The sequence below is a fragment of the Dermacentor variabilis genome, chromosome 1 (assembly GCF_050947875.1).
Source record: "Dermacentor variabilis isolate Ectoservices chromosome 1, ASM5094787v1, whole genome shotgun sequence".
In the NCBI taxonomy this organism is placed as follows: domain Eukaryota; kingdom Metazoa; phylum Arthropoda; class Arachnida; order Ixodida; family Ixodidae; genus Dermacentor; species Dermacentor variabilis.
Genome location: NC_134568.1, coordinates 69,924,763 through 69,949,137, shown reverse-complemented (window position 1 = coordinate 69,949,137; position 24,375 = coordinate 69,924,763). Strand labels below are relative to the sequence as shown.

General features: G+C 45.9%; 1 protein-coding gene across 4 annotated transcripts in view; it reads right to left on the bottom strand.

The window, feature by feature from the left end:
* The window catches only part of LOC142579093 (box C/D snoRNA protein 1), a 74,465-nt gene that overhangs the window by 45,421 nt on the left and 4,669 nt on the right, over positions 1 to 24,375 (bottom strand). For all 4 annotated transcript variants that reach the window (XM_075688971.1, XM_075688980.1, XM_075688963.1 and 1 more), the window contains one exon: positions 16,432 to 16,610. In XM_075688971.1, the coding sequence (XP_075545086.1) occupies positions 16,432 to 16,610 (179 nt within the window). The remainder of the gene's footprint in view (positions 1 to 16,431; positions 16,611 to 24,375) is intronic.

Below are 24,375 nucleotides of genomic sequence, written 5' to 3'. Positions count from 1 at the left end.
CGGGTGCTTGTTAGAATCCGCCTCTTTCATGTTCCTGTGCTGCCCTCTGACGCACGCCGCTTGAAACGTTTTGGAAGTGTGTCGGGGATTTCGCCAGTTGATTTGTGTACCTGCGCCCATGTTGAGTGTACATCGATTGTGCGGTTCGTGGATCGCGATTAATTAGTAATGGTTTCTTCGGGGCAGCATGTCATTCACCCATCCAGTAAAGTGGGTGAACAGGCCCGAGTGCGCTGTTGTGGCAACAGTGCGGCCGATAAAGGCACGCTGAGTTCCGTCTGCCGACGCGGCTGCCTTGCGTTCGTTGTCGCTGATGTTTGCGATTGCGCATCGCTTTTTGTATTCCTTTTACACATTCGCTAAACATTTCACATATTCAAGAGGCCTTCGAGCGCAGCCTTCCACGTGGGATTTGCTAAAGCGGTGCATTTGTTTACCTCTACAGCTCCAGATCACTGTAAGCTTCGGTTACTGTAGAAATGGCGCATCGCTGATGTGAAATAATCTCAAAACGTAGCAAAACATACAGACGAGTCAGTATGAGCGGCTGAGTCCCTTAAAAAATTGCAAATGTGATCCAGACACATATATATTACAGGCTGCTACTACTGATTCTCGCTTTTGTTTAACTTCATCATACTTACAGTTTGGGCATGCTATAAAGTATTATTAGAGACAACTGTGCTCGGCATAAGTCCCCACTTATATGCCATGTAGTTCTCTTGCAAAAAGGCGGATGCCATCGCTGACATCGTTGGCAACTGAGCGAGTTTATGCTGCTGTATTGAATGCACTGGTCTCTCCTTTCCTGTTTGACGCAGAGGTAAACATTGCTTCTTTGGAATTAAGAAATGTCAGTATAACAACACACATAGACCCACCATCTACGGGAATGCGACCGGCAGCGTTCGGGTACAGTGACCAAAGTACAAGATGTTGGCACAGCACTGTGTCACCGCTTGCCGCTTATTGTGCAAAGTGAAGAGTATATAGTTATCAAATCGCTATAGGGTCCCAACTGAACTACAAGAGCGGTTTCCTTCGTCCTGATTGCTTATTTTTTAAGTTCAGCACCATCGGTAGCGAGCGCACGAACTCGACGGGGTCAGGCCTAACCCAAACTTCGCTAAACAGGATCAACATTGGCTCAAACTTCACGTGCACGGCTTGAGAGGACTGAAGCTCGTGCATTTCAACTTCAAAGGCATGTCGACGCATTTTGAGCGTGAATAACTATCTTTACAAGTGAATGAGCTGCAGCTATCGCGTTGTCAGTTCGACGGGCTGATTACGTAGAGTTCGGTCAAGCTATCACGGTCGTCGCTGATTTTGTCGGTGCTGTCGACAAGAAAGCCCGTTGCGCTATATGAAAACTCGCACCTGTCGGTTGCGTCGTTGTCGGCCTATTACGATCAAATGGTCTCAATGGCACATTGCTGAATAGTCGGCCAATCGTCGGCATCAGCGTCTTGTCAGTCTCGTATAGACCAATTGTTACCCCGCCTCAAAACAGTACATAAAGTCAGGCACGCGCTGCCACCACCAGCAACAGTGGGCCAACACTGCAAGAAGACGGCGTCAGCAACGTGTTTTTGAAGTGTCGCTCAAGTGTAACGCAGGGGTTTATCGATAAATTTGACGGCCGTCAATGCAGGGCAGCAACTACGTGGTTCACGGTGCAGTCCGGATGAAGCCCTGGCCCTTTTCTGTTTCAAAGTGGAGTTGCAGTCTTACGCACGTTTTCGGCACCGCACCGACGTCGAGTTACCAGCAGAGTTTCAACGCGGCACATGGCACAAGCGTTTGAAACAGCGCACGTCCAAGAGCTTTCTCTTTTTTTTTTTCGGGGTACTTTTCCCCGATATCTGGCCGCGCGGCTGCGCGCGCCCGCATCCCTTCCAAAACGTTTCACGACTAATCCGCTAGGGCAGGGCGCATGCGCCATCGCGCCGTGAAAGAGGCGGATTGAGTAAATACGGTAATTTGAGTGCTGTAATTTGAGTGCTCCTGTAGTCCAGCTTCTCCGAGTACCTAAGCGCCAGCAGCAGTCGGTGTGGTTGCAGCATATCACAGGAGATGGCATGAGTGTTGCGCTTTTAATGCCACCTAACGGAGGGATTAATGGGGCACGAAAGGGAGTAAGCTCTTCCTCTTTGGCTTGGGGTCAGCGAGCGGCGCAGACCTTACACACGCTTGCCCTCCGTTTGTGGGACCGTCCTGTGAAACAAACACAAACAAGTAGGAGTTCGTGCCCAGCATAGGAAAACACATTTGCTCGCTATCCAGCTGCAGCGAGTTGGACTTCCTCGATTTGTCCCTCGCCCATCGGCATGCTCTATGTGTTGCGATCCGGCTAGCAGGCATTAGTCTATGAAAGGTGCAATAAATGCCCTTGTGATTGTTTGTACTACTGTTTTGTCATTCCACTGTTTCAAGAGCCCGTGCAAGACCCCACAGCGTCCATCGCAGACCAACACTGCTCGCGTGCCACTATGTCGTCGCATGGCAAGTACTGCGCCAAAACATACTTCGAAATTCTACAGGAAGTAGAAGCAGGGAAACAAAGCAAGATCAAAATTGCCAAGAAGCATGAAAAACTGAGAAGCACACTGTCGAGGTACATCCGGAACAAGAAGACAATTGATGACGCCTACGAGGCTGAAACTTTCACCAAGGACTGAAAAAGGCATAACTGTTAAGCACCCGGACCTGGAGACAGCGTTGCTCCCATAGATCAAAGAAAAAAATTCACCGACGATTACGATATTCCCTAATGCAAAATTTGAGCACAGCTCTATGTTTTAATTTCAAGATATAATAGCTGGCACGGATACTCTGTCTCGTGCAGCACATTGCAAACGGAGCGAAGTGTGGCGTGACTGCCTCGCTTATTGGGAGATAGCAAAAGGCAGCACATGGGTGATGCGTGAGTGTGATTCACAGCAATTGCCACAGACAGACCTCAGCTCATGCAGTGCTTTGTTTCCATATATGGTATCAGTGGCGTCATCGGTGAACAGACGACGCACACTACTAGTCTGGTAACAACAGAAACAATCACAAATTGTTTCTGTCACTGTCAATTTGGCGTCCCTAACACTGACACTAGTGAAGGTGCACAGGATGTTCGGGTTCCTGTTCATGTACATGAAGAGCTTGAAGATGCTCACTTCGACGACTATGTGATTGTCGACAGCTACGTCACAGTCTGCGGTGCCATGACAGATGATGACATCATTGCCCAAGTCATCAGCGAAGACGAAGAACCTGCCCTGCAAGATGACAGTGACGACGCGAGTGAGAAGTTGGTAAAATACCGGTACGACCTTTATTGTCACATACGATATAAGGGCTAAATCCCTCCTGCTGTACTTCAGTTTCGAAGAAGGTGAAGAACATGCTTTGCAGTGCATTCGAGCTCTGGAAGATAATGCGACAGCAATCGTCTTCAGAGAGAAAAAGTAGAAAACGATCACAGGTTTCTTTTGCAAATAAAAGTAGTACCCAGAGGTGCTCCCACTTTTTTTGCGATCAAATGTGGCCTTTTCTTAATCAACCAATCACTCAATTGTTTTTATTTTATTTTCACCTTGAAGAAGAGGAGATGGGACTAAAAGCTGGGGTACACCTTGACGAGGGTCCTGCCACCTTTTACAATTGACAGCAGAGCACTGCAGAATATCACAGAAATGCGACACTTAAAAACAAAGTAATGCTTTGTAATCACGTTCATTAGTTCAAATTTTGTTTAATTCAAACTCCATTAAGTGTCCTCGTGAAATTCAAATTTACAAGCTTTTACTGCATATTTATAGATGCAGTTTAATAAACAGGCCGAAGTAAGTGACAATCTGCTTTCGAATTTCAGTAATAATTATGCACTTCTGGAAGAAACCAACTATCGTCTGCTGATGCGTAGGAATTAAACTTTGGCCACCCTGCTTATCGGCCACCCTGCAAGAAGCTTAATAGCGAATGTCGAAGCAGCTAGACCTAGCGTTGTGGCGGTGGTGGCTACGACCGCCATCAAATCTGCGTGCGAGCGCCGGTTCGAGGCAATCAAAATGGCAGCCGTGGTGATTTTGATTGATGCCGTTTCGGACCTTCGGCCACGGCAAAAAGTCCGGAAAATCGGATGGCAAAGGGTTCTTGCGTCCAAAATTTCAGATACGTTTTCAGAGATGCTCTATGGTGTACGTAGTGGTGCCGCGAAGCCATCTGAATTATTGGGCCTCAGGAAAGTCGGCCGCTGACTGTACACTGGCAACTCCTCCAGCCAATGACATGGCATCAAGGACAATTCGTTGCGATTCCTTACTTCTGCGATTCTTACTTTTGCTTACTTACTTTTGCGATTCTTACTTGAGCCACCATTACAGCGACTTTCGTTCCCTTTCAATAAAATTACAGCAAATTTTCCCTGATAGAAGCACAAATTCCCTGAGTATTCCCTGAGTATTTCCAGACTACTCAAAATCCCTGAGAATTTCTGTTTTTCCCGTTGGTAGACACCCTGATATGTCTTCAGAGTAGAAGTTAGATTTACCAGACTACAAGTGACAAAAGAAAGGCAAAATTCTTTTATGACCAAAAAGAAGATGCATTTACCAACAAAAAGCCCTCAATAACTACAACTAGCATGTTTCAAAATATTTCAGGAGATGTGTGTATTGGCTCTGGCCACCCAACTTGCCTTTACCTCAAGCTTGGGCTAGGCATGAGCTGAAATATAGTTAAACCTCGATATAATGAAGTCGGTAAAGTCTTCAATTTGCTTCATTATATCAACATTTCATTGTATTGAAATTCGACCTTTTATGCAAATAAGTACCATCACCGACTGATTTTTCTTACAAGGAAAGAGGCCGCAGAATTTTCTGAATTATCGGGTCATCGAAAAAAGCAAACTTGAATGAGAAAACAATAAATTCTGATTACTTTGGGAGTCGGCAACGAATGGTATGGTTTCATGCCACATCGACAATATCTTCACATCAACGGTATGAACTGAGCGAAGCCAGCCATGCTTTTGCGTACACTCTACCCCCGTGGCTGATAGCGTTCCCTGCACTGGGACAACGCTATCATGGAAAGCGCCGACAGTGGGGAGCGAACGTTTTATCTGCCTCTCACTCCAACGGGTCACCGAAACTCGAGATTACGCTTCAGTACTAAACGCACGAGAAGACAGCTTACATGATGCCACACCGTCTTGGCACGCCAACTCTTTGCACATGCGGCAGATTACCTCTAAAGCAGGGTGCGCGGCTGCATATGCGCTTTGCCGCGCTTACAGCCATGCGTAACCACAGCCGATACACATGCCAGATATCAAGACATGCACAAACTTACCCCCTGCTCCCTACCCACTAACGCCCCCTCGCGTGTGCATGATCGCGCTACCGCTAGCTTCTTTCCCTTTGCTCGCACGAGAAGGTGGCACTTGTGAAGCCACCATCTTTCTTGTCTCACCCTCGCACACTTTCACTCGCACCTAAAGCACACAATGGACGGGGCGCGATAGGATCTTACTGCACTAGAACTTTATACGGAATGTGATGCAGCTCTGCTTTGGGGCTCCTCTTGTCACGCTGCACGTGATTCGAGAGCTGCGTTAAGAAGCAGCCACTTGTAATTCAATCATTTAACCATCTGCGTCCTCGGAAGTTTCAATTTATTGTCTCGGCATTCCTTTGTGGCAGCAGTGAAATTTCATTATATTGAAGTTGCATACACACACACTTTGTTATATAAAGGTTTTAAATACATGGTGTTCTATGGACAAGAGGTTATGAAAAGTTAAATACTTTGTTATGTAGAGAATTTCATTATATTGAAGTTTGTTATATCGAGGTTTAACTGTACCAGCGTACTGGGTGGGCCCTCTGCACTTCTGAACAATATTGATGAAGGAATTATATTTGCAATGTTTCTTGTGTGCAAAGCAACGACATAAGCTTGCTCTGAACAGTATTACTCCGCTTGAGTTTCAGTGCACCGCTGACATTCAGGCTTTAAGATTCAGCTGCCAAGAGATGCACACAGATTCAGTCCAAAGAGATAAGTGCTCACACAAAGAGATAAGTGCTCAACAGCAGAGTCTTATACCACAGCCACACAGCACCTTCAAAGTCCTTTGAACCATATCTTTTACTTCAAGGGATGGCACGTGCTGTCACATGGGCACAGAAATGGAGGCCTGGTTGAAGGGAGCTTTGAGTCAAAGGAGTCCGCAGTTGTCCTGTGAAATCTCAAGGGAATACTCTTGAGCCTAAAAAACATCTGACAGAACAAAAACAAATTTCATTGTATTACAGAAGTTTCTAAGCACTAAACACTTTTGTGACACCTGCGATCTCTATCCTGACTGTGCCAATACAGAAGTGTCGGCACGGCACGAGGATAGCACAGGCTGGCGTCCAGTCATATGACGCAAAGCCAAGGATTCAACGCCCCAGTGCCACCCCAGTCGACAGGAGAAGGCAAGAAACAGAGCGGCGTATACAACAGATCACCAAAGCAAGCAGAATGCCACATCTACCCAAGGAGGAACAGACGATAATAGCAAGACCAAGAGGAAGTTTTCGAGTCTCTGACTACGTGAGCACCCACATTGTCCAAAGCATCGTCTGCAGCCAGCCTACCCGAAGAGGCACAAGAGCAAGACACAATATGTATCAACTATCAACAGAACATAACAGTGATCAGTACTCCCACAGAAAAACACGCCGACAAGTACAAGAAAATTGTCTGCATCAGGACGAATACACAGGAATATGAAGCCAGCGCTTACGAAGCGGCCCCGGACAATACATCCAAAGGAGTGATCCGAGGAATAGGACTGGAAGACAGTGCACAGGACATCGTGCGAAAAGTAATAACTCCAAGAAATCCTGCAGCAATCGCCGCCAAGTGAATGGGCAACACAACAAACGTGATTCTACTGTTTGACGGATACAAGGTCCTAAGCTATGTGAGATACGGTGCAGCTTTGTTGCGGTGTACGCTATACAAGAAACAACTGGACATGTGCTACCAATGTGGACGATTCGGACGCAGAGCGGACGTGTGTCCTAACCCCGACGACAAGATCTGCTGAAGGTGCGGGTTGGTGGACCCTCCGGAAAACCATGAATGCAAGGCTAAGTGTCAGCTATGCTACATGGATCACCCTACAGCAGATCGAGAATGCAAGGCAATATGCAAGATCCCCTTCCTGGTGAAGGAACGTCGCTGGGAAAAAATTAAACAAGAAAGAGACAAAGAAGAAGAAAACTACACGACGCAAGATGAGCCGCAAGGCCTAAGCATCTTGAAGAATCTGCAGGAACCCCCTTCGAAACCTTCGAAAGAAGGGCATAGCAGATCTATGTCCAGGAGCAGAGGCAGGAGGCACCACGGCAACACCAGCGGTAAGCTGGGCAAGCGTGGTCACGGGGAAGTGCACGGAGGCGGAGGCTGTAGCTAATAATAAATTTGAGGAAGAGCTGACACAGCTAAAACAAATTGTTGCAGCAATGAAACAACAAATGGTAGTATTGAGCAAGGAGAATAAGAGATTAAAGGAATAAGTTCACAACCACCAAGCTGAAAAACGAAAACAGAGCGAAGGTACAACAAACACCATTGAGAGCGAGAATGTGAACATAGAAAAACAACCATATTCAACTTAAACGCAAGACCGTAGAGATTATTGAGGACAACAGGAGCGGACCCAAAAAAACTAAAACCGCTAGCATAAGAAAAGAATGTCTAGAAGAATTTGAACCCAGACTTGAGGAAAAGATAGAAGAGCGCATGAAAAAGATGGAATAATCGATTAAGACGGCCATGGTCAGCATAGTCGCACAACAACTACAACCCATACAGCAACAGCTTGAGAAATAAACGCAAGAGTAACGAGGTTAGAAGAAAGAATGGACGCTGTAGCCCCTGCAAAGGAAATAGAAACAGTCCAGGCAACTTCCAAGTCTCCCTTACTGCTCAAGCTGTCGATACTAAGCCCGATGCCCTCTAAAATCACAGCATAATCATGGCCAAGCAAAAAAAAAAAAGTAGATATACCATATGGCAATGGAATCGCAGAAGTTACCGAAATAAATAGGCGAATCTGTATCAATGCCTAAAAACGAAAGACAAACCAGACGTAATAATTCTACAAGAAACGAATGGTCTTGCCAGACTATCAGGGTACCAACCCATAGGCAATGTTGTAGCAGAAACCAAGGGCCTACCATCCTAGTCAGAAGAGACCATACGGTTGTACAACATGATACACGAGTCACAGACATAGACAGCATACTAATTGAAATTATACCATCAAGGAAGACAAAATAATAGTATATTTATTCTAAATGTAGACAGCAGTCTAAAGTTCAAGAGACACAGATTCCTAACACTATTCAAATGCACGCTCAACATAGCAGATGACCGAAAGGTGATAATAGGTGGAGACTTTAACACCGCCCATACCATGTGGGGGTACAAGTATGTCCACACCAAAGGCAAAAATCTATGGCAGGACTCCCAACAGGAAGATCTAACCCTCGTCACGGACCTAGCAACGCCCACAAGGCAAGGCAACAGCGTCTGTGATAACTCCACACCAGGCCTCACCTTCGCTAAAAATATACAATCAATAAGATGGCTAAATACACAGGAAGACCTGGGGAGTGACCACTCCATAATCGAAATCCAGTTCAATGGAGGCCCAGACAAATGCAGGGGTAATCAACTCAAATTAGTTGATTGGGTGAAATTCAAAAATATAAGGGAAGAGAGGAACATAGAAACCATTACAGACACTATTCAGTGGACAGCCAACCTAAAGGGAGACATCTCCAAATCGACCCAGGTGATCCCGCAAGAAGCTCAGCTAGAAGCGATAGACAGCAGGCTCTCACACATGTGGGAGGCCAAACAAGGGCTGCAGAAATGCTACAAAGATGACAATGGGAGGAACTACGCACAGAGATGGATGAGCAACTAAGCACGAGCAAGACGTGGAGGTTGCTCAAATATCTCCTTAACCCAGAGGAAACAAAAACGGTGCACAGGCAAAACATACACAAGATTCTATGCACGTATAAAGGAACAGAGCAGTAATTTTGAAAGAGGTCGAACTCAAATACATATCACAGGCATCGCCATGTATTCATCCCGAATACGAGGGAGAACAGAACTCCGACCTCGATGAAGAGTTTAGTGAAGCAGAAACAACAGCAGACCTGCACAAACTTAACACAAAATCGGCACCGGGCCCAGACGCCCTTACAAACAAGACACTTGGAAACCTGGACAATGCGTCCATTGGCAAACTCACAGAATATATCAACGAGTGCTGGAAACAAGGAAAGGTACCACAGCACTGGAAGACGGCACAAGTCATCCTAATACCAAAGCCTTGCACACAAGTACAACTCGGGAATCTAAGACCTGCACCGTTAACTTCCTGCATGGGCAAACTAATGGAGCATGTCTTTCTCACAAGGCCCACCAACTACATAAAAGACAATGACTTACTCCCAAACATGATGATAGGATTTCAAAGAAACCTGTCTACACAAGACGCCATGCTGCAACTGAAGCACCAAGTAATAGATGAACCAGGGAGATCAACTCGAACCATTCTCAGGCTAGATCTCAAGAAGGCGTTCGACAATGTGGCACACCAAACCATACTGCACTAAACCAGCAACCTTGGTTTGGGCGAGCGGACGTACAACTATATATGAAACTTCTTAACAGGCAGAGAAACAAAAATCACGGTAGGAAACCTCACGTCTGAGAAAGTGCCTATTTGCAGTGCCGGCACACCGCAGGAGGAGGAGGAAAGAACTTTATTGGGTCCTGAGGAACCCCTTCCCACTCACTCTTGGTTTAGTGGTCGGCAGGGGTCGCGGGCCGCACCCACGTTGGGACGGGAAGCCCGTGAGCCTCCGCCCTTTCGTGAGCCCTCTGGACGGCCCGGAGCTGGGTCTGGTGGTCGTCGCTTCGCAGGGCGTCCATCCAGTCTTCTTCTTTGCTGAACACGGTGCCGCTTAACGCGGAGCATTGCCAAAGCATGTGCGATAGCGAGCAGTACGATTCGCCGCAATCCGGACATTGCGGCTCTACGTCCGATGAATAAAGGCTCATTCTGCCTCTCGAGGGGAACGACCTTGTTTGCAACATTCTGAATATAGATGACTGTGGTCTAGTAAGTTTAGCGTGGGGGAGCGGGAAGGTCCTCCTCGACAGCTGATAATGCGTGGTTATTTCGTTGAAGGTGAGCAGCGGGTCTCGGTGCTCCCCTCCCTCCCCGCCACTTCGCTCGCCACGATCGCCGCGGTGCGTGAGTCCTCGCGCGCGTCCGTGTGCCAGCTCGTTGGCGTTGGGAAAGTCGGGGTGCACGTCGGCCCCCATGTGGGCTGGGAACCATTTGAGGATGTGATGACCCGCGGCTCCCGCACTGCCGAGGATGGCCGCCGCTTTCCGCGATATCGAGCCCGAGGCAAATGCTCTGGCCGCCGATCGCGAATCTGTGTATACGTAAGGGCGTTCGGGGTCCCTCATTGCCATGGCTATTGCCACCTGCTCGGCCACCTCGGACGTTACCCCCTTGACCGATGCTGCGTTGATGATCGTGCCATCCCAGCGTATCGAGACGGCCGCGTACCGGTCGCTGCGCCCGTACTGGGCCGCGTCTACAAATGCCGCCAGTCCCGGACAGCTGGCGGTTGATTTCAGCAGTGCTCGGGCCCTCGCCCTTCGGCGCCCCTCGTTGAATTGCGGGTGGACGTTTCTCGGAAGCGGTTCTACCTTGAAAGTGCCCCTGACCGCTGCGCTGAGCGCGACGCTGCGTGCGGTGCACTCTGCCTCGGCATTTATTCCTGCTTCTTCTAGGATGCGTCTGCCGGCCCTGGTGGTCGACAGCCGCACGACCTGTGCCTTGGTCTGTGCTTCGATTATTTCTGCTAGCGAATTGTGGACCCCTAGCCGATCGAGCCGCTCCGTGCTTGTACTGATCGGAAGACCTAGCACCCTCTTGATGCTCTTGCGCATCAGTGTGTCTATCTTGGCCGCGTCTCTCTTGGTCCATTTTAGCGCCGAGGCTATGTAATTTACGTGACTCATGAGGAAGGCGTGGTAAAGTCTGATGAGATTGCTCTCGCTGAGCCCTCCCCTGCGGTTGGTCACCCTGAGGATCAGCCGGAGCATGTTCTCCGTTTTGGACGTGAGACTCATGACCGTTTGGGTGTTACCGCCTTTAGCCTCAATTAGCAGCCCCAGGATTCTTATAGTGTCCACTCTGGGGATCGGCTGGCCGTCACTCGTGTGTAATTTGATTGGTATTTGATCGATCGGCGTCAAATTCCTCATGCCTTGTTTCGAGGGCCTGTAGAGCAACAGTTCCGATTTGCTGGGTGACAGACGGAGTCCCGTTTCCTTCAGGTACTCTTCCGTTGTGTCCAGCGCTTCTTGAAGAGCCCGCTCGACTTCTGCGTCGGACCCTCCCGGGCACCACACCGTAATATCGTCTGCGTACAGGGCGTGATTGACGTTGGTCACTCTCGTCAGCCAGTCCGATAGCCCTTTCAATGCTAGATTGAATAATAGCGGGGAGAGCACCGCCCCTTGTGGGGTGCCCCTCGCGCCCAGCGTGTACCAATCGGACGTGGCCTGTCCTATTTTGATCGTGGCTTTCCTGTCTCTGAGGAAGGAGCCTATGTAAGAGTGGAATTTCCGGCCGAGCCCCATCACCGAGATCGTTTCCATTAGAAATCTGTGTTTCACCGTGTCAAACGCTTTCGTTAGGTCCAGGGCCAGTATGCCCCTGGTGTCTCTGGTTATGCCGTCGATTATGTGCTTTTTGAGTTGTAACATTATGTCCTGTGTGGAGAGGCCCGGTCTGAAGCCCACCATGTTATGTGGGAAGAGGCCCTCTCTCTCTATGTACCGCGATACTCGGTTGTGTATGGCATGTTCCGCCGTCTTGCCTACGCACGAGCTCTGATTGGTCTTCCTAGCAAATTACAAAGAATCAAAGGACTTAACCACACAATCTATGCAGATGAAATCATGCTATGGATAAACGATGGCAGTGATGGATTGATTGAACAGAGACTACAAGAAGCAGTTAAAACAGTCGAGAAATACCTAGAAGGCACTGGTCAAACATGCTCAGCCGAAAAATCTTAGGCGTTGCTGTATAGACTAACACTAAAGGGGAGACCTCCCAAGAACCACAACACACAAACCTACGCAGACAGCAACACAAGACCCGAGATGGACAACCCATACCCAAAGTCAAGATGATAAGGGTGTTGGGAACGATCATGGAAGCGAATGGCACCAAAGAAGAAAACATTAGCAAAATCGAAGCCAAAGACGATGCAATTAATCAAGAGAATCACCAACAGGCGCGAGGGCATGAAAGAAGCAAGCATCATGAGAATTATCCAGGCGTTCGTCATAAGTCAGATCACGCATGTGGCGGCATACCACAGATGGTACGCTGCAGAAAAGAAGCTAGATGGCCTAATTAGGAAGTTATATAAACAAGCGATTGGACTCATGCTAAGCACGAGCACAGAGAAACTCCTAGAGCTGGGACTGCACAACACGTTACAGAAGCTAATAGAAGTGCAACATATAGCACAATACGAACATCTATCCAAGATGACGGTGCACAGACACATCCTAGATAAACTAGGGATCCGCTACCACATGACATGGAGACAAACAGGAGATACCCAAGGAAACAAGGGCCAAACTCACAGTACCCCCATTACCCAAGAATATGCATCCTGTACATAATGAGGGCAGGAGAAAAAGCAGGGCAAAGAACATGGCAAAGAACTACGGAAGAGACAAGGATGCAGTCTTTGTAGATGCTGCACTTTACAAACACAAACATAGCTTTGTCGCAGCAGTACTTAACCACAAGAGACAATGCTGTACAAGCTTGACTATAAACACAACACGCATCGAAATGGTGGAGGAAGCGGCTATAGTGTTAGTCATAACACAAACCAATGCATATATATAATCAGCAATTCCCAAACGGCAGTACACAACTTCGTGAACGGCCGAATCTCCCCTGAAGCGCTAAACATACTCAGAAAAGGCAAAACAACAAGGGAAGACAGATGCCAGCCCACACCCCTGACCCAACGGGAGAGGACAACGCTAATGTGATGGCACACAACGTAGCTCGAGGACTAGCTTTCCGAGCTGCGACGAACGTAGACCCCTTAACAGGGCCCTCCAAAGTATAGGAATGGGAAGACAGAATGACCAGGTTCAACAACATCACCAACCATTACAAGATGCAAAGATGCACTTATCCACCACCCCATCCACAACTCAGTAGATCGCAAACTGTCCAGTGGTGACAACTACAAACCAAATCATACAAGAGTCCGATACTAATGCACACTATTTATCCAGACACATACACAACAGATAGATGCAAAGTGTGTGGCAACAGAGCCATGCTAGAACACATGCTATGGGAATGCCAGGGACTAATACCCGACAATGAGAGCGAGACCTCCGCCAACAGCCTCCGCGCGCGATGGCAGGCCGCGCTGCTCAGCTTGGACCTGGAAGACCAACTCTGGGCAGTCCAGCAGGCCAAGGAAGCCGCCGGGAGGCAAGAAATCTTGGCAGTAACCTCGGCGGGTGCCCCAGCCCACTAACTCGCTGGACGCGAATCATTCTGATTAGAAATAAAGTTTTCTCACCCCCTCACTCTATGCTCCTTAACTTCAAAGGACCTTTGGTATACCCATGTGACTAGGGTATTATGCAGACCAGATTGCTGCAAATATACACATTGCACAGAAAACATTGTTCACTTGGCCTTTTATAATATACCCTAATAAACCACAACTTGTTCATGCTCAGCATAAGAATGAGCATGAGAAATTCAATTCATATGAAAATGGTTGCTATTGTTCCAAGGTATGCATTAGTGGTTATTGGATGTTGGCTTTAGGCAAACATGGTACCAGCTATGCAATGTCACCGATACACAAAATTTGTAATGGTTTTTTAATAGCATTTGTTCTCATTACAAAGATTAAAGCTGTGACACAAATATAATAACTACATTTACAACTGGTGTTTTTGCAAAAGCTGACAGGTTCATAGCTTACCTAAGTAAAATAATCAACAATAAGCCAGTGGTCAAAGCATGTCTATTTACTAAGAATTCTGACCCTAGAACTGACTTCCAAATTTGTTCTGTAAAAACATGCAATAAAGTACACCGAGAAAACAATACATGGAGCACCTATCTTACTGTAAATTTTTAGGATGGCTAGCTTGAAAACGGTCCTAGCTTTAGGATTCTTAGCAAATTGACATTACCTGACCACTAACTGGCTACACTCCTGTAACTGCAATACATGGCCTAAGTATAACAAGTTCATTAGTGAATTATATAGTAAATATATCATTTGTGTGCCACACAGATATGAAAAGTTTGAGCTGCAAATCATGTGTTGACAACAAGACTGCCTTATATGCAACGTGTCAATTTACAATATATTTCCAATAGTGATTGTTGACACCTGTCCACATGATCCCTATTCAGAAAGCAGTAAGAGCCCTTTCTAAAGTTTTATATCTGCAACATGCTGCACAAGCAGAGCAGCATCTGAATTTAAGACTACCAAAGAAGCTGCACAAAATGTATATGCCTCCAATTTCTGCTTAGCAATACTGCAGAAGCTACGCTAGTACTGTAATAGAAATCTAACTCCATGCATTTTGCAGTACGGTTGTTTCTTATTTGCGAGACTTTATAGGAACTAACCACTTAATTTATTACAACTTATGGATGTAAGGGTATGTCGAACTAAGTATTATGGGCACACCCTTGTGCTTCCAATATGCGATGTACTATGTCTTGGTCGCGAGCGCAAGCAGTGCACTGCGGCTACTGGTCACAGCAATGTGTCACTTTGCTTCCCACTTGTTAAAGGGATACAGAATAAAAATCCAATATTGAGAAAGCACCACAATTGCATTCCTAAGACACGATTGCTCTTGTATATAGTCATTATTCTGGTTATTTTTGAGCGGATGGCTTTATTTTTGACGTTCTGTGAGAGGCCACAGGGTCACACGCAACGCGCTTCCAACAACAAGCCGGCGGATCTGACGTCACATCCAGCTGCAGCAGCGACGGGGCAAACTGACCGGTGGCGCGTTTTGTTTTCCCCACATTGCACCATGCACAATGCTAAGTTCTAGTGATAGTGACGGTATGAATGGCCTACTGAACAACCGGCAACAGCCGGAACGAACTGCATTCCAGTGACACTCCATCAGAGGTAGCAACTGGTACTGGAGGCACGCGTTCTGGTTCCTCCGTACTTTCACCAAGAAGTTGATCAATAATCTAAACACAGAGGAACAAAGTTTTTATGCACCACCTGCAAAACTGGCGGCTACAAGTAACACAAGTGGCAAGCAGGTAAGATATACTTCAGCCCAGCGCATTGCTTCTGCACTAGCTAACACGCCCATTCCCTCGTTTCGTTGCAGCAGGGTGCTCCTTCCCTTGGCGGGAGCGAGATGGAACCACCAGTATCATGTAGGCGATACCTTCTTTTTGTTTCGGTCGTCGGCGCTGCAGACGATGCGAATTTCGATCCATTCGGGCAGAATTGGCAAAATATCTGGCTCAGAACCTCTTATAAACAACAAATTACTGCGAAATGGCACCTCTGCACAAAACTCCAGCGTGAACAAGCCAGCGGTTTATGGGAGAAGCATTCACGAGAGGCACGCGAGAAAAGACTAATGCTACCTGCCGTTTTCATCACGCGTATGCAAAAAGGGCAAACAAAACCACAAACCCCTCTTCGCCTTTCATTTTCAAAGGCACCTCTGACGCCTTGTTGCTTGCGCTTCCTTGAGAAAACAGACAACATAGCATCAGGCTTGAGGCGCTGCCTTTTCAATGACACCCCAAGGCTTTGCGATCGCTCGCAATGGGTGGGAAGCAGTAAGGCAGGTAAGTGTGACATGACATCCACTTTTGCCAGAGCCGCTAGGCACAGCGATGTGAAAAATATTCATTAAAATAGCTACTTTTTGCTCATTTGTGCTCAGAGTGTTGCTTTGGTCACTCTCAGTATGATAGCTATCGTTGGAGCCAGAGATATTGACAACAAATTTTTTATTCTGTATCCCTTTAAGTGAACAGAATCATGCCTGCAATGCCTTCCATGTATGATAAATGTCGTATGTTGCGGCATAAAAGTTACATCAAATTACATTATGCATACCTGTACCTTTCATGTGTGATGCACTATTTTCTGGTCACAAATGCGAGCAGTGACTGCAGTCTTTCTAGCCCTTGTAGCATTGCCTGCTACATATGAAACAGACCATATGTATATAGGCACACTGCAAAAGAATAGGCTGAAAATGCACCTCTGGCTCTCGTGGACCTTGACGTGAGCAGCAGGGAAGACCCAAGCCACATGCCAGTAGATGCAGCGCTCACGGAAGTTGTACTGTGACTTGTTTTCCTGGCGCTTGGTGAAGCAACGAGGCAACAACTTGAGCACAGTGCCGCGTCGCCTGCACTCTGCCTGGAACTTGTGCAGGAACTACAGAAAGCAAGGAAACAAAGCAAATGGAGAAAAGGAGCAAGAACTGGCCACCAGCAATAGAAATCTAAGAAATATTCCGACTTATTTTGCACACTTTATTTTTATTTGGCAAATCAAGCACAATCTTATTGCAATCTTATTTGTAAGGCCAGCCATTGGCCTCCTTACATTTTACTATTTTCGATAATGAGGAAATGTGCCATGTGTGTCGAGTCCTGCATTATTAATTTAGTCAAATTGCAACCCAAATGGACTTAAAACTCTCACATCCAGCAACCATGTCATACATATGGTACATTCGGCTGGTCATTTCCGAGCGCTCTGGCTGTGCATGTTACCAATGGCGTAGCCTATAATTAATTTCGGGGAAGGGGGGGGGGGGGGGCATAGAGTTTCTAAATAAATACCCTAGAGGGAAATGTGGTGCTAGTGTCTACGGGGGCTCTCTCATGAGCATTGTCTCAACCTACATGGGAATGATGGGAAGTACAGGCTTCGGACTGACTTCGATATTTAGACTAATGGCATTTGCTTACGGCGCAGTAAACAAAGCTATACTTAAATATTATCGCGTAAAATCTAATTTTATTTCTGCAATATCTTATATAATGTACAACACGTTACATAAACTTTGTATGAGTTTGAGATCGAAGCATGGTTTACAACAGGGCACACCAGGGTTTGCATTTTTTTGCAATTCTGTTCTCAATTTAACGCCACAGAATTATTTATTTATTTTTACAACAGCAATAACAACCGTGCATGTACTTATATAAAAATACTCTTCAAGTATTTATGGAAATAAAAATGTTGCATTGTGAGAAAGTGTTGCGCCCTTGAGAGGAATGCTATAAGTGTCGTCTGCTACGACGCCTGCTCGCTGCTAACGCGAGTCACAGATGACAGGCACTCGCGAACTATCGCGCTCTTTCGAATGGCTGCGTCGGCTGTCATGATTGCTGAACATCTTCAAGTACTTTTAAGCACATCTGCTGCAGTGCTAGCTAGGACGCTTGTGGCCTTCTACGAGCATGCTTCATTATATTTTATATTGAAGCACCGCTTCCGAAGCGTTATGGCGTGGCTTTGTGCTTACCCATTTTGTGACACTAGACTACAGCCAGGAAGCAACAACCTTTCCTACCACAAGTAAGTTCATGTTCTCAAAGTCCTAAAACACGCATTTCAATGAGCACATAAACGAGCAATGCATAATGAAGCCCTCAATAAAATTTGATTGTCAAGCCACTAGAAGTACAACTGTCTATGTCTTGTATCAGTGGTGCCTTCTTTTTCCTATTCTGAAGTTTCATAAAGCACTTAACGCTACAGCGCCAACCTAACACACTTAACAAACCAAGGTCCAAATGGTCAAAACATGTTCTTTCAACGTTTACGATGCCGTCGCTTTCTCGTCATGGCTTTGACACCCCACCTTGACACAAACATCGTCCCAGCGGCTGGCCCAGCGTGCTGTCGCCACTTCGAGCAACAGAACAAAGGCAGAGAGCTTTGCGTTGCACTGTCCCACTGCAGGTTATAGCAATTGCACTTAGAGCGAAACCAAAACTGACAAAAAATACTTGTAGGCTAGTTTGCCAGTCAACAGAATGACAATCCGTAGCCCGTACTTCCCATCATTCCCATGATGGTTGAACGATCGCAGCGCCAGATTTCCCTCTAGTTATACTAATATGAAACTCTATGGGGGGGGGGGGGGGGTTCTCTGCCGACAACTCCTTTACTTTCTCTTTCTCTCTCTGTGTACGTTTTCAGCATGCTTCCACTGAATGACTACATTCTCACTAAGGATCTAAAAATTTTGATAAGAAATATTCCATGGCGTTTTCCGTGTTCGCACTTCTTATTAGACACTCCGACCTATAAGCTTTCCATTGCACTAAACAAAAATGGGTACCATGAAAATTGGTTACACAGGGCGCCCCGTGTGTGTTTCTTCTTTGTCCTCCGTTGTTTTAGCGCCTTCGCTTCACATCATATTTAAATGAGGATAATTGTTTTTCTGTTGCCGAAACAACACTCTGCTTAATTTCTGACAAATGTACTTCATTGCTAAGGTGTATAGCCACTTTGGTGTGTGTGCCAGTGCGTGCATTCGTACATGCGTGTGTGCGCATTTGTATGTGGAGAGTGGTTGTACACCAAGCAAAGACAAACTCCTAGCACTCTCCCTGAATAAGAATGCTATTGAAGGGACTAACAACTGGCCAGAATGTGTTCTGAGATGTTGATGGGACTGACATGACGATGATTTATAGTGACAGAATGCTAAAGTGTGTAGCCACTTCAGATCAAATTATCCTACCATCCGTATGCTATTCTTAAAAATGGTGATATTAAAAAAAAACTAGAATTGCATTTACGAACTGATGCATTTATATAATTAATGTATGTCAATGACCTAGCTGGGCCATAACTTGAAAAAACAAACAGCGCTAAAAACTGGGCCATACAAGAAAAAGATAGCGCACTATCGTATGTCTTCTCAATTGAACGCGCGGTGTTTAGTAGCGCAACTGCTAGGTATGGCAAAATAGCACCAGGCCAGTGTTGATAAGTTTGCAGTGGAGTTATGACTTCTATGAAGTTGATGTGTTGTGGCTGTAAAAGGGCCTTAAAAATAGTTGCTATAAAGTGCGTAGAATCTATGTGTAGTAAGATTATGGAGATGACGAATGACGGGTACTATGAGCATTAAACTGCCTTGCGAAAGAATGTTACAAAATACGTAAGATGCTAAAATTGGCTGTAGCACTACTGCCTCACCAAAGCCCTTGAAACACAAGGGCCTAGAGCAATATGTTATATGAAACAACTATCACAGCAGCATCCTCTGAAGAGAGGAAGCGCTACCAATGTATGCGGCTAATAACACGTAACACAACATCTTTCAAGAAAGCTAGGACTGTGTTGGTGTCAAATAGTGGTTCTGGGCCGAGGAACATTACAGGATGAAAGGGCATGTGCTGCTGGTATGCCAGGGGAAAATGTTTCTTTCTCTCAGATTCCGCTTCCAGACACTCTAGGAGGACGTGGAGGACGGTCAGCCTCTCGCCGCATCTACCACAGGTTGGGAGTTCCATTTACACTGACTGACTGATTTCCAGTGAGTAAAAAATTATGGGTGCCAAATGTGTGTCCTATTCTGAGAGGACAGAATAGGACATCTGTTTGGCGTGATTTTGTTGCAGAGGGCCAGAAACCTAATTGCGGCTTTATTATGTGTAGCATATTATTTGTTTCCACTTTCCCCAAGCATTGCCAGTGGTTTCGCAGTTTTATTCTTAAGGCCTCAGACTTGTGACAGGGACTGCAGCAGCAGGATTAACAGCATGCGATGCAATTGACATGGCCATCTGGTCTGCCAGAACGTTACTCTCGATGCCCCTATGGCCAGGCACCCAGCATATAATCACGATATTTACGCTACCCGCCGTGGTTGCTCAGTGGCTATGGTGTTGGGCTGTTGAGCACGAGGTCGCGGGATCAAATTCCGGCTACGGCGGCCGCATTTCGGTGGAGGCGAAATGCGAAAACACCCGTGTACTTAGATTTAGGTGCACGTTAGAGAACCCCAGGTGGTTGAAAATTCCGGAGTCCTCCACTACGGCGTGTCTAATAATCAGAAAGTGGTTTTGGCACGTAAAACCCCATAATTCAATTCAATATTTATGCTTTACACAGGACGCAATAGAGTTAATTAGTTACTGGATTTTTGTGCTTACAGAATGACATCAAGGCCTTCACAACACTTAGGGAGTCCATATATATAACTGATTTTTGGAGTTTTGATTTCCTTATATGCTTCACAGCCAACAATAGTATGTAGGCCTCGGCCTTAAGTATACTTGTTTCCTGATGCAGTACATCGGATTCCGAGAAGGATAGACTGACAGCTGCATAGGGCACCCCGTCATGTGACTTCGATGCATCTGTGTAGAACTCTGTGCAGGAGTGCTTGTATGGAGTTCCAAGGAATGCACTTGGATTTCAATCTCTCGAGCATGCTTTGTAACTTGTAGAAAAGATATATCACACTGTATCAGCTGCCGCTCCCAAGGAGGCAGCAGCTTAGCTGGAGGAATTAAGCAATGTTTGAGGAGTGGGACATCCATTTCAACGCTAAGCTCCCTCACATGCAGTGAAAAGGGCCATCTTACAGAGGGTCGATTACGAAAGAGTGTAGCCCATGTCATATCGGTAACGGTATTAAAACACGGATGTTGATGATTAGAGTGAACTTTCAGAAAATATGTTTGGCTGATGTATGTTCTCTGCAGATGGAGTGACCACTCATTTGATTCTTTTCAATGGGACTTGTTCTGAAAGGGCCAGTGGCCAGTCATATCCCTAGATGGTAGACAGGAACTAGCACTTTTAGCGCGCTTGGGGCAACAGAATGGTAGATCATGACACCACAGTCCAATCGTGATCGAATCAGATTCTTGTATAGATTCATTAAGCACATCCTGTCGCTGCCCCATGTTGTGTGGGATAAAATTTTCAGTAAGTTCATTGTTTTTAAGCATTTCATCTTGAGATACTTTATGTGTGGAATAAAAGTTAGTTTAGAGTCAAGTATGATGCCTAAGAACTTGTGCTCTTTGTTCACAGGTATTTGCTGACCATACATTTCGATATTGGGATCTGCAATGAGCCCTTTGTTTCTTGTGAAAAGCACACAAGAACTTTTGTTGGGGTTCACTTTAAATCCGTTTTCGTCTGCCCATTTGGACACTGTTTTTTCTCGTTTCCAGGTCAGACTTGTTGCAGCCCACGTAACAATGGAGATCACCGTTGTTTTCCAGCCAGACCTAGTGCGTGGTACAGCCACGGCTACGTACAGCAGAGCGCGGGCACTATTTTGCAAGTTTCCTATCACTTAATCGAGCTTTCGAAGTTGTGGGCATGCTATATTATTCTAGATTTAAAAATAAAGCAACGAAGCTTTGCGTTAGAATTTCGATAGTATCATATGATGCAAGTTTCACTCACTTTCGGTGACCTGCTGTCCGACTTATTTGAAGAGTTGTTTGGAAACTTGTGATCATGGCATTGTAGTCATCATGCAACACATATTGTTATTTGATCACATTGGGAAACCGATGAGGCAGACAGTAGGAAGCATGGCTGCTTCCTGTTTAGAAGCCTTTGTGAAAATTACGGCATCTGTAGTTCGCAGTAAAATAAGGGCCAGTAGCTTTGAGAGATGTGAAAGTGTCGTGTCTCCTGACACCCGTTTATTCTGAAAATTGCCAAGATGATTAGTAAGGAAGGGCTCTCCGCAGCAATTAAACAGCATGTGTTACAGCCGGGTAGGGAATCCTCACCTAGGCGATTGGCCACAGCTGTCTGGTGTTGAGTGATTGGGCAGTCACGAGACGCTCTCCCTATGTCCGTAATTATCTGCCAACTTCATTCTTGATGCCTTTTATGCACAACCCCTCCCCCCTTCTCGTATCCATCACCCAACTCCTCTTCTTAAAATTATTTTCCATTTGTCACTGTCGCACTCTTCAACATTCACCGGGTTGTTGAAGGGCGTGGCGGCCCCTAACATTCCTATATTTCTGTTTCTGTGGGCACTTCAAGGCCATTCACCTACCTGCCCTACCACCTGTTTGTTGTGGCAGCTTCTTAGCTTCCCTGGCCCAGTACCCCCCCCCCCCCATTTGATATATGTTGCCATGCGAAAATCAGTGTTCTGTAGGTCTTTCTTTATTGTTCCGTTTTTTTTTTTTTGTGCTGTTTCCATTCTTAACAGCCTGCACAAACTAGCCTAACAGCAAGCTCTTCTCAAGTTTATTGACATAAGGAAAGTCAGAGACAAGGGAAAGAAAAATAAAAAAAAGGGGGGGGGGTGCTTATTAGATGTTTCCTAGACAAGCAAGTCTTAATATTTTCGTAATGCTTTTCTTCCATGCAGCATGGTCGACGATTCGGTCAAGTACCAAAAATGAGAAACTCTTCGACGATACAAATGTCTGGTGAGGAGCAACATGTCTCCTAAGCTTTTATGCATGCGCTGATCCCTCCTCATCAGTTATGGTTAACACGACCCAGAATGAGGTGGAGGCACTATGAGTGGGGTCGCAATGTTCTGTGCAAGGGAGAGGGGATCTCCTCAATGAGCCCCCCCCACCTCGCTTCGGTCCGCCACTAGCCCTAGCCTTGCTTTCACATTCAAGCTTTCACATTTAAGCTTTTTCTGTCCATGTCACTCTTTCGGAGTCCACTTCCTGAAACTTTCTGTTCCGTGGGCAAGGGGGGAAGGGGAGATATCGTCAAAAAATTTCAGGGAAACACGCCAATGCATGTTGCATTCAGCTGGTCGAAACAGAACGCTACGATCTGGCAGAGTTCTAGTCACGTGGCTCTACAGCTTCCGTTGTTGGCGTGGCATCAGTCCTGGCAATGTGGTGGCACCTGTGCATCTTGTTTGTTTAGAACAGATGTGCACATGCGTTTCTTCTTCCGAGGTCCGATAGCTCTGGCGAGCAGCTGCACGTTCGGCTTGGTCACGCTTTCTCTAGTTCCAATCAAGAGCGGGCTCCACATCATTGCAATTAAAGTCAGAGCTCAGAAGGGACCAGTTGAATGTACCAATGATTTTCAATCAGGCACTTGAAACAGTCAGGGAAATCTAAACAGAGTATTCATTAGTTTTGTATTTGAGCAGAAAAATAAGAAAAAAATTAACTTGTTTCTTCACCCTTTTTAAGTGTTTGCTCTGAACCTGAATTTCTGTTCCCGTTGAATTTGAGTTGTACTTTTCTCTGCAGTTTTGAGCTGTTTCATAGATTGTGCAGGAAAATTTCAGCACACCACTAGGCTGAAATTGGTGATAAAGTTATCTAATCAAGACATGGTAGGTTAAATATGACACACTTATGTGCACAATGACAAAGTTATAGCACTACAGCATTGCAAGAACTGCCCGCCACTCTTTTATACTGTATTGTAGAGACTCAAATGCAATAATAGACAATTTGCAAAAATCCGTCAGCTGCCCTGCAAGGCTGTTCTTTGACAAAAAGATATTATCCACAGAGAACAATGCTCCTTCTAAGTGCAACCCCCCAAAGAAGAGCTGGCACAAAAAGACTTTCCAAGAATTGCCATACTCTGAAAATTTCATGTAATCATAGTTCCCCCACACCACACACCCATACTTTTCCCACGCATACATACACAGAAGAATTCTTGCAAACATTCCATACATACAGTTGCAGTTATTTGCACTACGACTGGGTTAAATTTTTTCACCAGCTTACGCTTAGTATTGTGGCATAATTTTTTACACAATGAATATATAGTAATTCGAGCATAATTTAGTTACCAAAATCACTAAAAATATTTTCCAAAGAAAAATCCAATTTTTCAGCCTATATCTCCTCTTAATACTTTTCCTGCAAGCCTAAAATGTGACCAACCTGTTAGTTCTATCCTCCACTCTTGTATGTCAAGAGGTTCTCTGCCCTCAAATGAAGAATCAGACAACAAGAAATTATGCGGATCCTACACACTGTGGGAATCAATGTAAGCGCAGCTTTCTGTGCTGTTTGCTTTGATTGACTATAATTAGCGGTGATGTTCACAGCAAATGTTTCATTTCTTCAATGTTTAATCTAACACGACAGTAGTGAGTTGATGTTAAACGTTACCTTGCGTGCCTCACTGCTGTTTGTCTGTGTCGAACACAGAACACACAGCAGGAGGTGTTTGCTCAAGGCATCGTTTT